This window comes from Zingiber officinale, chromosome 4A (assembly GCF_018446385.1).
Source record: "Zingiber officinale cultivar Zhangliang chromosome 4A, Zo_v1.1, whole genome shotgun sequence".
Lineage (NCBI taxonomy): Eukaryota > Viridiplantae > Streptophyta > Magnoliopsida > Zingiberales > Zingiberaceae > Zingiber > Zingiber officinale.
In genome coordinates, this window is record NC_055992.1 from 70,200,004 (window position 1) to 70,212,676 (window position 12,673).

At 34.6% G+C, this 12,673-nt stretch overlaps 1 protein-coding gene across 3 annotated transcripts; it reads right to left on the reverse strand.

The window, feature by feature from the left end:
* Window positions 1–545: 545 nt before the first annotated feature.
* Window positions 546–11,957, reverse strand: LOC121969978 (biotin carboxyl carrier protein of acetyl-CoA carboxylase-like). 3 transcript variants are annotated; one of them, XM_042520332.1, is made up of 9 exons: window positions 11,770–11,957; window positions 4,461–4,682; window positions 2,071–2,138; window positions 1,751–1,810; window positions 1,403–1,636; window positions 1,264–1,326; window positions 931–999; window positions 778–823; window positions 546–704 (listed from the first exon to the last, which is right to left on the reverse strand). In XM_042520332.1, exons 1-9 carry the CDS (start codon window positions 11,831–11,833, stop codon window positions 643–645), a joined length of 888 nt encoding a protein of 295 aa, XP_042376266.1. In that variant the 5' UTR covers window positions 11,834–11,957; the 3' UTR covers window positions 546–642. The 3 variants fall into 3 exon arrangements, with proteins under 3 accessions (XP_042376266.1, XP_042376265.1, XP_042376267.1); XM_042520331.1 differs by having other exon boundaries at window positions 546–713; XM_042520333.1 differs by lacking the exon at window positions 4,461–4,682 and having other exon boundaries at window positions 546–713.
* Between the last annotated feature and the right edge of the window lie 716 nt (window positions 11,958–12,673).

A 12,673-nucleotide genomic window follows, 5' to 3' on the forward strand; every position in this document is an offset into this window, starting at 1 on the left:
GAGAGAATTGTCGGAGACCAGAAACACGTGCGAGGAGGAGAAGGGCATGGGTCTGTGCCCTAATTATTTCCGAAATTCCCAACAAAATATTGATTCCGTCGGTTATCTAATGTATTACCGAAGAAATCGTGTGCCGACGAAATCTCATGATTCTATCACTAATAAGTGGGAATTATCGACGGAATTAAGATTCCATCGATAATACTCCAATTTTTTATTTTAGCCGTGCTCTCCCAATAAAAACTAAATTTTCATTAGAGATTTCCGACAGAAATGTACATCCATCAATAATTCCGTCAGAAAACTAGGAGTTTTTTAGTATATAAATCTTGTGCTGGTTAAGTAAGGCAGAGAAAACCTGAGAACAGCTATGGTAAAGCCTAAAGATATTGGGGTAAAGCTTGAGATGAGAACTAAAGATCTTGTTACTCTCTAATAGGTGAGGCTCCTTGGTGAAAAATGAAAAATAGAAAGGTATCCTCTAACTCTAAGTGCCTAGATCCAATCTCAAAATCACCCATAAAAACCTTGAAGTACACCAGGGGTGCAAACCATAAAACATTGGAAGATGTAGCAATATGAATATGTCATCCATGTTACAAGTTACAACATCACGTTAACACATTACAAATGCTCAATAAACTACCGAAGCTTCATGATTCCAGGAAAGGAGGGTAGAATCGCTAAAAGAGGATCACCGTAACCTACAGGATCTGCATCTTATTATTAGACAAAAATTGAAATAGATATAATCAACATTATGAAAGCGAAATTTACCGCCATCTTCTTTAATTATCCTCACTACTTCCCCAGAAACATTGGACTGATGGAGAGAGATGTAACATACAAGAAAAGGTCAACAAACAAAAACGGGGAGATTTTATTAAGGATATGCGCATATTCATAATACTTAAAGGTTTAGAATATTACCAAAACCGGGGTTTCCCCACTAATTTGTTCAATGTAACAAAGAACTTGACCTTCCTTGACTTGTTGGTTCTACAAAGAGAAAATTTAAGATGCAGTACAAAGATATTAGAAGGAAAGAAAAAGAACGGTGGAGAATACAATTCCAGCATTAATAAAAAACAACTGAGATTGTAAATAGTATCATCAAATTAGAAAAAGAAATCAGGAACCATTCACCTATTAGCCACCTTAACTGTATTTAAGCAACAACACATATATTTCTACATATCAATTCACATGTTTAGGCAGCTAGAAAATCGAAGTACTCCAGCACACAGGGAGCACTTGACTTACCTCTTTACATGAGGGAGGTAATTTATTTCCTTTAATGGTTCTGCATCTTCTAAAAACTCCGACCTGCAAACATAACATAAATGTGAAAAGGTCATCGACAGAGGATTTAAAATGAGTTACAAATTACAGAAACAGTTACGTGTAGTGATGGTAGGATCATTAATCCTTCGTCAGGTGCTGTATCAACTATTCTCTGATTGCTACTGATTGTAGATTTAGTTTCTGAGACTACTAAGGAAGTTGTAGCAACAGAACCATTTGTGTCTAGAATTTGATTAGTTGCGTTAGCCGGGACCAAAGGGTATCCTGGAACTAATTGAGGTATATTTTTCTCCACCAAGTTCCTTTTGACATATAGTTGAAAACCTGCAAGCTAATGAGAGGGCACAGCAATCAGAGTGTAGGATGAAATACAGCCTGTGTTTTTAAACTATTTTCCTTGGGAAGAGAGGATAATAGAAACAAGCTTTTGATTCTGATGCCTTACATCCATTTTAAATTCTGCGATAGAAGTGGTATCGCATATAGCTGTGAGCAAGGATTCCACCTGTTAAAATGAAAGCCGATACTTGGAGGGGTGACATGAATAAAACTTCTATATCAACATACAGTTAATTCTACTAAATACAAACAAGAGTAGATAAAAAGAATTACATTATTAACATGCTCAAAAGAAATAGCAGAACCAAAATCAGACAAATAATTTAGGTATTTCTGATAAGTGAGTAAAGTGTTCCAACACCACATTAGGCTGTTATAACTTATATTCTCTTGTCTTCTAACTGCTAAAAAAAACAAAATACTTACTCCTAGTGAATCAGGATGGACTTTCTTCAATTCATTGTGGTTCAAATCAGAAATTTCTGAGTCACTCTCTGATGATTTAGACAAATAGGAACATATCAGTACATATCCATAATATTATTTACATGTGAGAAACTATGATCAACTGAAAAATTCTAATAAATGAATTCAATCAATCAAAAGTGATAACTGGATGGCTAAAAAATTTAAAATATTATAATGATCAAAAAGAGAGGGAGGGGAAGCACCAAAGGGAGGCAGCACTAGATATAGCAATGAGTGAATCTAGAGTTAGAGGAATCAAGATGTTCTATATTTATGGATATATCCTATACCTATGCTTTTTCAAATTCTAGTTCTATTAGTTCAAATCCAACTCCTAATATTAATGGAGATATTTACGGATATATAAAGAAGTCAGTTCTGATACTAAATATCTAAAAGAGCATTATTTTTATCTACTCTTGGAATTAACCAGTGAATCTTGCTAGGATCCTAGAAAAATCAATGCTCTCCTACAATACATGATACTATTTAATTAATTTGGTATTAATGAGGTATAATCATTTTATTTCAATTGCCTCTTTTAACTATAAGTTTATATTTAGAAGTAAACAAGCTAATTAAAAGATAAGTGGAAGGCAATTGTATAAGTAATACTCATTTTAGCTAATCAACACGGTTTGAAGAGTGCCAAAGACAAGCTAAAATTTTTATCATTCCAATTCTAGATCAAAACTTTGACATGGAAAAATGATTTTAAGAGTTTAAACCTTTTTTGTATATCTCTATAACTTGGTGTTGTTTTGTAATACCATATTGATCATTATGATAAATACAAATATCAAATATATATATATATATATATATATATATATATATATATCAAGGTGGCAAAAGGCGAATACGCTCGCCCTCAGTGCCTCCGCCAACCCGTCCCAGACCAACATGGAGGAGGTAAATCACAGGCGGCTATTAGCCTTTGGAATAGTGACTAGCACATAAGGGAGATATTTACCTCGACTTTGCCGAGATTCGAATCCCAGACCTCATGGTGGCAACACCTCATGCGCTAGCCACTAGACCTGACAAATACAAATATCAAAAAAAAAAAAAATAATATATATATATATATATATATATATATCAAGGTGGCAAAAGACGAATACGCTCGCCCCCAGCGCCTCCTCCAATCCGTCCCAGGGCCAATACGGAGGAGGTAAATCACTGGCGGCTACTAGCCTTTGGAATAGTGACAAACACATAAGTATCTATATATATATCAAGCTCCAACATGAAGTAGTAATAATAAAATCATTTGAACCTTGAACTAAGATGCTAAACTTATGTTTAATCAAAGCATTTGAGATACTCTAGAGGGAACAAAGTGCATCATAGAAAGCAGAAAATCAAATGTACATGATATGAAAATGTTGATGGCCTGAAGAAAATTTAATAGATTGATTATCTACATATGATTTACCAGGGAAAATGTTAGCAGTTAAAGAGTCCTGCAGATTTTTTTCCCTCCAGTATCAGGAAACGATATGCATAGTAAAGAAGGCACATCTAAACAAAATTATAAATGAAGTTGGATCTTGGTGACTGTAACTTCTGGAGAACACTTGCCCATAAAGATATCTGTTTAATGGAAAAATATCATCCAAATGGTAGAATCTCTTTAGAACAATTCTGGATGCAAGTATTGTATTCAAATCCATCTTAGCAAATATTCCTAAGAATGTGGATTTCTTTTCTTATTAGCAAATGGGTTAAGATATATTGATGAGTCAAAAAGAAAAGAATAGATATGCAGATACTCCATAATTTAATTTTTTTTAAAAAAATGTATAGAACCACTTCTCAAATATCTAATATAGCTCGAGCAAAATTCTAAAGTATTTTTCAGGTCATTGGCTCTCAGCTCATTTATTACCCTTTAATTGGAAATTTTAGTCCAAAGTTGAGCTAAAGAAATTTACGCAAGAAATATCTGGAGAACTCCAAAAGTGAATGTATCAAATAAATATAAGAAATGGAGATATGATTAGTAGAGCGGTTTTTTTCCTTGAGGGATTCAACTAACGCCTAAGCTTCAAATTTTGAAATATAATAAATTACAAAACATTATTGTAACTGGTCCATATCAACAGTCAAATAAATTAAACCATAACAATTTGAGGGCGCACAGTCTTCCTCTAAGAAAGGAAAATAAAAGGTAATTATCTTAATATCAAAGAATTAAACATTTGATAGACAATACAAGACAATATTGTACTGTATTTATTGTATGCTGAAACAACTTTCCTACACTTTCATTGATAAAGGCCTAAATTATCAAACTGACAGTAAATGATAACCCAAAAGAAAAATTGTACAAACAATGTACATACTTCCAGAATTTGAGCTACATCCCACAAGTGAATTTGATAGTCTCCCATTCATCTTTAAGAAACTCGCAAGTGATGACTCATTCCTTTTCTGAGTCAATTCAGAGCTAAACAATATCTCTGATCCATATGTCTTACGAGAAAATACTCTAGTAAATTTCAACTTTCTTTGTCTAGATGAATTGAACTTAACAAACTTGAGATTTGAAGCATACACTTGGCTGTCTGAAAGCATAGACATTGGATGCAGACTAATTAAATTCCTTCATCAAACATAAATAAATAAGGAAACACAATGTAAGCATAGATAATTAGGGTGGCTATAAGTCTACAATAAGTGTTAGGATGGATTGTAGATGTGTTGGAAAACTAGAGGAGTAATAACACTTGACCTGAAACAAATACCTTTTGTCTTACAAATACTTTGCAAGGTCACAAAAATGAACAAGTGCAGCGAAAATATAAGTCAAACAAAGCAATCAATAATTCAAATTGTGCAAACAATAGAACTTCAAGGTAAAGAGTTTAGTTCATGCAAAAATAAGGCTATAAATTAAACAAGAGAACACAAGAATATAAGAATATAAGAATTTAAGCAGTTTTCGCCAACCATGATAAGCTTCCCTTAAGGCAACAAATACTAAGTCTACTAAACCTTTTCCCAGTAAACTAGCATTTCAGTTAGACATCCGAAGGTTTTACCATTGTCTTCTAGATCTACAGTCTTATTCTAACTTTTGCCATAGATTTAGTCAATTGCCCAATCAAGTAAACTCTTGTCAATTGATTACTTAGTCACTTGCACCCTAAACAATCAACTCAACACATTAATCGACTAGACTTGACCTTCAATCTACTAGATCATCCGACAAAACTCCTATTTCGTGGTTGAATCCTCACCTAACTGAAAGTACATTTGTACCCTAAACTATAAGTAGGTCACTTGACTCTCACATCTTACTAAGAATTTCCCTATTGCAGCTTTACATTCCCCAAGATATCCCCAATGAGTATCTAAGATGCACCTAGCTCTCAGCTTATTCTACATATCATCCTTTGCTAGGTCACCTACATAGTCGGTGACTTGTGGTTCTCGTTATAGTTGTTGACCCAACTCAATGCTCCTCATGGTGCGGTCCCTTGGATATCCCATACCATCCTTCTCCAATCTCCAACATGTTGAGGATTGATGTAGATGTGATAAAAGGCTAGGGGGTGAATAACACTTAACCTAAAATATAACTTTCTCTTATAAAAACAAAAATAAGTACAACAGGAATAAAAATTATAAGAGAAAGTAAAAGCTCTAACAAGAGTGGTTTATATGATTTGAAACCCTCAGTCTCTACTCCACGACTTATAGAGTTTTAAGGTGAGTCACCCTGCCCCAGGGCGTAGTGCAGATGATGGACGCATGATATCTCTAACTTAATGACCAGGGATCAATTCTCAGGAATTAACGACCTAGGGTTTACCTCACATGCGCTTAATGCCTGTACCTGCATTTACCTCCCTCCATATCCATGAGGCCGGCATTAGGGGGGTTGTTAAGGTAGCGGATCTACCCTTTTTTTTAAGGTGAGTCACCCCTTGTAAACCCACTATACCTTTTCCTTATCAAATCTTTTCAGAGGCAAAGAGCTCATAAAAAACTTCATATATAAGATATGAATGACAATAAATCAAAATCTTAAAGGCATAAGTATAGACCTTAAGCTCTAAACATAAAAATTATAAAAGAAGTAAAACACGAGAAAATAAAGTTGTGGAATGACTAAGAATGATAGCCTTGTTGTTGGTTCTATTTAAGCTCCCCTTATCCCTCCTTTTATAGCCATTCAAATAGCCATGGATAAGATTCAATAGTTTCCCTATATTAATTAACTCACTTAAATCACCAAACTAATCGATTGAAACTTGGATCACTGAATTGATATTTGTTAGACTAATTGGCAGTTTAATGGACTAAAATCCATTTCAATGGACTCAAGCCCCAATAGTCGACTAAACCGGATAAGAATCTCTTCCAATAGTTTTTTTTTCTCAAATTCAAATAGTAACTCAATTGATTGCCAAATCAACTAAGCCACATCAATTGACTACCAAGTTGACTAAGTTCGAACACAAACCAAATAGAAACATTTTGCTTGTGGCAACCTTAGTTAACTCCCTAATTGACAACCTATAAGTCAATTGAAGTATCAACTAGAGTGGGACAGTCAAAGTCAAAAAGAGGATTCCTCACTTCTCTCTCTCTCATTCAAAATAATGCATGAGACTTTCATCTACAATCCTAAAATATATTATTTCGTGGTCAAGTTTTACATAAGTAAAAATATTCTACAATCTCAAAGTACATGTCACTCAACTCTCAGAACTTATTTGAGAGCTTTTCATCCACAACTTGACTTCACCAAGGTTATCTCCCACTAGGTTTCTCACCTCTAGGATGCACTGAGCCACCTTCTTTCTCCATATGTCATTCTTCACGCTTTTGCTGACTTAATTTGCCTCCTTCCGGCTGTCATTAACACTGACACTTTGATGGCTTTTCTCATGTGGTCTATCAGATATCCTATTCCATTCTTCTTTGATTTTTAGCAAACCTCAAGTCATCAAACTATATTTAAAAAAAACTCCATGAGATTCGTGTGTGTTTATCCAAGTCCCTGGACAATTTATTGCACATATCAACAAAAAAAAAAAAACTTAATCCATATGCCAAATACATAAAAACAATATGTCGTGCATGATGACTTAGGGCATGATTACACTAATAGACCTTTGAACCATTGAACCAAAACCCTCTTAGTCATGCCAAATCAAGCTCCATGAACTTCGCGCATATTCTACCAAGTCCTACAAATTCTATTCACAGATCAACAACAAACCTAATTTTGATCATTTGTCAAACACATGATAATAATATGGTCATAGTCAATAGTTGCTCAGAAGCCCTATGAACCCTCAAACCAAAACCCTCTTGGTGCACTAAAACAAGTTCCGCGAGCTTCATGCACATTCTACTAAGTCCCTAGAAACTTTATAGACATATACCACAAATAATTCTAAGCTAAACACTTACCAAACCCATCAAAACACATAGGTCGAACACAACCATTTAGAATACGATTGAACTAACATAAAGTATATGTAAGAAAGAAGGAAAATGTTGAGAATTAAAGTAAACCTTCTTTTCAACAAGTAGACAAAAAAACAAAATCTACACAAGAAAAATAATTATGTCGTTAAGCACAATTTTATAGGAAAAACTTTGCCTCCTTGTAGCTTCGTTGTAACATTTTTTACATTCTAAATATCTTTTTCATATTTCAAATCAGATCATTCAACTTCCATATAAGAAACCACAATTCATTATGTTTGACAATATACGATACTACAAAATTCAAGTTAATTTATAATATGGTGAATCAAATAGCTTTATGCCATCTTCTTCTTTAATTTTGTAAGCCTTCCAACATATTCTATCCAAGTTCAATGATAGCTTGATATATCTATGCAAACATCTCCTACATAGATAGAATATACATGCCTAAGTATGAGTGCAATTTTTTTTATCATTTTATATTGTGTTTTACTGGTGTAGAATTTAATGTTATACCATGGTTTTTATTCGATTAAAAGTTGGGTGGTTTTTATTCGAGTAAAAGTTGGGTAACAATTTAAATATTCTAGATTTGAGGCTTGTCTATGCTTTTTCAGATCTCCTTGAGGTTGCAAATGGATTCTTAGGAGTGCATAATAGGGCTCGAGTGCAATTTAGGCATAAATCAAGATTGAATTAGGGCCAAATCACTTAATAATGGGTGAACCAGAAATTAAACCAAACCAAGGTTTCTAAAAGAGGTAGAACAACAATTAAGCCTTATCCCACCATGTGGGGTCGGCTATATGGATCCTTCTACATCATTGGACTATATCCCCTACTATATCATCATTTATATTTAAATAAATTTTATCTTTTTTTGTTATTGTTAGTAACCAAGCCTTTTTTCTTGTCTTTCTCTTACTCGTTTGATATGGACATTTGTCATAGTTTCACATCGAGCATTTATTAGTCATCTAAGTACATGTTTGTAGGTGCAATCCGACTTTCTCTCTAATATTTTCATTTCTTATCCAGTCCATCCTTGTATGTCCGTGCATCCACCTTAACATCCTTACCTCTACAACTCTCATTTTCTGCTCATATGCTATTGTCATAGCCAAACATTCAGCTTTATATAACATAGTAGGTCTAACTGTCATTTTGTAAAACTTTCATTTACGTCTTAGAAGTACTTTACGATCACAAAAAACATTTGATGCTCTTTTTCATTTCAATCATCCTACTTGTAATCTATATAAGACATTTCTCTTAATCCCTCCATCATTTTACAATAATTATCCTAAATACTTCAAACTCTTAGTTATAGACATCTCTCGTTTCTAAAATTGGTTGCATTAAAAAAATCTAGGTTCAATCATAATGGGTAAAATTAGAATAACCATCTTTTTATGTGAAAGCATGAACAAACAATGTTAGTGATTTAAAATTTTCTCTTTCCTCTAACAGCTCACCTTAAATACCTTACATTGGATACACCACCTAGGATCCATATCTATCTTGGAACTATAATCACCTTCGAGCCATAAATAGCTCCTCTTAATTTCATGGACTCCCCCAAGATTCAATTGGGTTTTCCATCATTACAAGTATTTTCCATCTCTTGGAGTTATATAATATTCTCCCACAAATCTAACAATTTTTAGAAAATACATCCTCGTTTTCTTCAAAAAGCTCTTTACTTGATTCTCTTGAACATAAAGGCAATTCATGGGTGAATTTACTCCTCTTTTGAGTTGTGTTGACGGGAGAAATGAGTTATTATAATTCTAGGAGTTGTTTCTAAATACTCGCATGAATGACATTGGCATGCCTTAGCTAAGATATTTTCTATTTTCTATTTTTATTATTGATGGCTCCTTTTTCTACTCACTCGAGCTCCTCCTTCTCAACAAGTCCTCTTCTCTCGTATCGCCTCGTGGATCTAAGAAAGTAACACGGATTAGAGTCGGATCGGCTCCTCCGATGTGGCCCCTCCGACACTCAAGTCAGTAATCAATAGAGAGAGAGAGAGTAAAGGGAGAAGAAGAACTCAAAGAAGAAAGAGTTGTCTCCACTAGTTAGAAACAGAAGACCATTGTACCTAGAAGCTACTAGGTTGCTTATATAGTTGTTAGAAGAGAATCTCCACATCACTTGTCTTCGTGCCTTTTTACTTCTTCCCACCTAAGTTAGTGAGAATGCAGTTTTTGATGATTCGTTATCATGTTTTCAATCATTGAATGCCATGTAAAGTGGAGAAGACTCACAGGGAACCACTTCTGACAGCCATTACTCATCGGTCATTCACTGATTGCCACATATTGTGAAGAAGGAATCGAGGAAACCGCCTCTGACATCCATCACTTGTTTTTCTAATCATCGAGTGTCACATGATGGCAACCAAAAGCTTCCTGGCAAAAAACGCACTCAGTGGTATTGGTTTGTGGGACTTAATATAATTGTCCTACTAAAACTTAACATTATTGATCGGTGAATCTCAACGATGCCACTTTGTGGAATTGAACGTTATTGCTCAGTGGAGCTTTGATGTTACTTTCCGGGCACTTAACATTATTGCTTATTGCTCAACGGACCTTTATGTTGTTGCTCTATAAGACTAAGCGTTATTACTCGGTGGGGTTTTGACATTGCTTTGTATTTCTAAGTAACATTACCCTACAGAGCTCTGATGATATTGCTCGGTAGACCTTTGGTAATATCGCCCAATTAAAACCCTGTCATTATTGATCTAGAACTCAGTAATATTGTCGCGGGGCTTTGATGGTATTGCTCAACAGACCTTCGATAATAGTGCACGTCTAAAACTCTGTCATTGTTGCACTGTAGAACTTAGTAATATTGCCCTACGGGGTTTTGATGATATTGCTCGGCACTATTTATTCAACCCAAAAAGAGGAACACCACTATATTGCTCGAGAGAACCTACTACATCCTTCGGGGTAAATCCGGTTACCATCAATTATATTTGATGTAATTTTATATTGTAAAATGGTACAATGATAAAGTTGTTGTCATGTGAGTTAGAGGTCATGGGTTTGAGTTTTGAAAACAACCTCTTGCAAAGCAGATAAGACTGCGTACAATAGACCCTTCCAAGAATCTGCATTGGCGGGAGCTGCATGCACCGGGGCTACCCTTTTTTACATTGTGTAATGTCGCTGCATACTTATTTCACCTTTGCATTCTTAGAAGTCTAAGTGCTAGAAGATTTATTTCCGATTAGTGGGCGTAGACCTCATAAGTAGGACAGAACAACATAAACTCAAAGAAGATGAAGATCTTGGAGTAACTAAATTTTCCTAAGTGAATAATGAACAACCAAAACCACATAAAACTAATAGAAGAAAGGAAAAAATCTAGATAACAAGAAAGATCATGGAAACATAACTGACAAACTTACATGATTTGAATGATTTCTGAAAACAACTTATAAGCCGATACAAGGAAGTGAAGAAAAGGAAGCAAGGAAAGATGAAAGCAAAAAAGGGAAATAAGGGCAAATTATCTTTAGATATAGATGACAACATAGCATAATCAATTACCAATTTTTTCAAAGAAGGAATACTTCTTGGATCCTTTGCCAAACACAAGTTGAATCCGTTATAATGCAAGAAGCAATTAGATCAGAAAATCTTCCCTTTTGTTTGCATGGGCAACTTGAAACTTTAGTTTCGGGAGTCAAGATGTACCAGAGAGTTCTTGGAAAAATATGAAATTTTTTGCACAATTAACTTTAAAAAATATTAGAAAAAAGCAAAGACCTGACGTGAGTTGCTGAGTTCCGATAGAAACCTCAAGAAACAGAAGAAACTCGAGATTTCTCTAGAGAATTCGGATATTTTCCTCAAAAAGGGCAGGTGCAAACCCTAAGTTATTTTCGTTGAAAGGAAACAACATAGGGGATTGTATTTGGTTAAGGTTTTATGAGAGTTTTTATCAAAGGTTGACAGTGAGTAGCATGGCGTCTGATTCTTTTTTCCTCTTCCCGGAAATGAGGCGGAAGAATAGAATTATGCTTAGCCATATAAGCGAGAAAAGTTGCACGTTAACGCGTATGAGTAACTGTAAAGAATTTGCTAAGTTTCGCAGATTTTGACACGAAAGCTAGTAAAAGAGAAGAGGAATGAGCATTCGATAAAAAATGAAGAGGAGAAGCGGAAATAAGAAAACAGAGAGAGTGACCTCCGGTCATCAATTGTGCTCCGGCGAGGAGCAGAGGATGCATCCCAAGGGCAGCGGCCACCATGATGTCTGCTCCCTCCGGCCTCAAAGATAAGAGAAGAATGGAGGACGTGGCCAACAATAATAACCTTCCGGCTACCCAGGAACTAAAATAGAAAAGGGAGAACAATATCGGGGGAATAAGCAGTTCGGTCACAGTTTTTTACTTCGTTCTTATAATGGTGGGGTCGATGACGAAGAATTCTCACAGGAACTAAAATAGAAAAAGTTGGGACACAAAAGAACATTTTGTAAAATTCCTCTGAAATTACCACACAGGACTTAAAAATAACATAGTAAATAAAAATACACATAAAAGTTTTGGACCAATTGCCACTATTTGGACGAGAATTTCATATAATTAGGATACATAATCTTGAAAAAAAAATGAGTATGGTCTTTAAAAAAATAAATTCTAATTACCTCTTATAACAATTTGTCGCACTTGAAGATAACAAATATTGTCATTTTATCAATAAATTTATCTTGAGTTAATTAGTGAAATTTTTTAGAGTGCAAATAATTTTTTTTCTTTATTTAGTTATGATATCCGTGATCTCCATCAAACAATTTCAGCAAGACATCAAGCCGAAATTGTATTTTCATTAAAGAGGGGCCTTTTCTTTCTTGAATACTCAAAATAAAAACACAGCTGCTATTGCTTGTAGCCACCAACTCCCACCGCGTGTTGAACCCAGGAACAAGGAGCGTAGAAGATATGCAGATTGCAGAAGATGCTCCTGCAATGAATGAGACTACGAGGGTCAAAGACTATTTTGGTTTTATTATGATAATTATTGACAAATAAATTGTAATTCTTTTTTTCTATTCCAATGTTAAAAAAATTAATCAGGTCAAATCATAA

Bases quoted from the DNA above. Each gene is read 5' to 3' on its own strand.
- LOC121969978 (XM_042520331.1), bottom strand. From the start codon at position 11,833: ATGGTGGCCGCTGCCCTTGGGATGCATCCTCTGCTCCTCGCCGGAGCA. The intron at 4,683-11,769 runs GTCACTCTCTCT...CTATGCTTTCAG, and splicing joins AGCACAATTGATGACCGGAG to ACAGCCAAGTGTATGCTTCA. The intron at 1,327-1,402 runs GTAACTGTTTCT...TTATGTTTGCAG, and splicing joins TGATCCTACCATCACTACAC to GTCGGAGTTTTTAGAAGATG.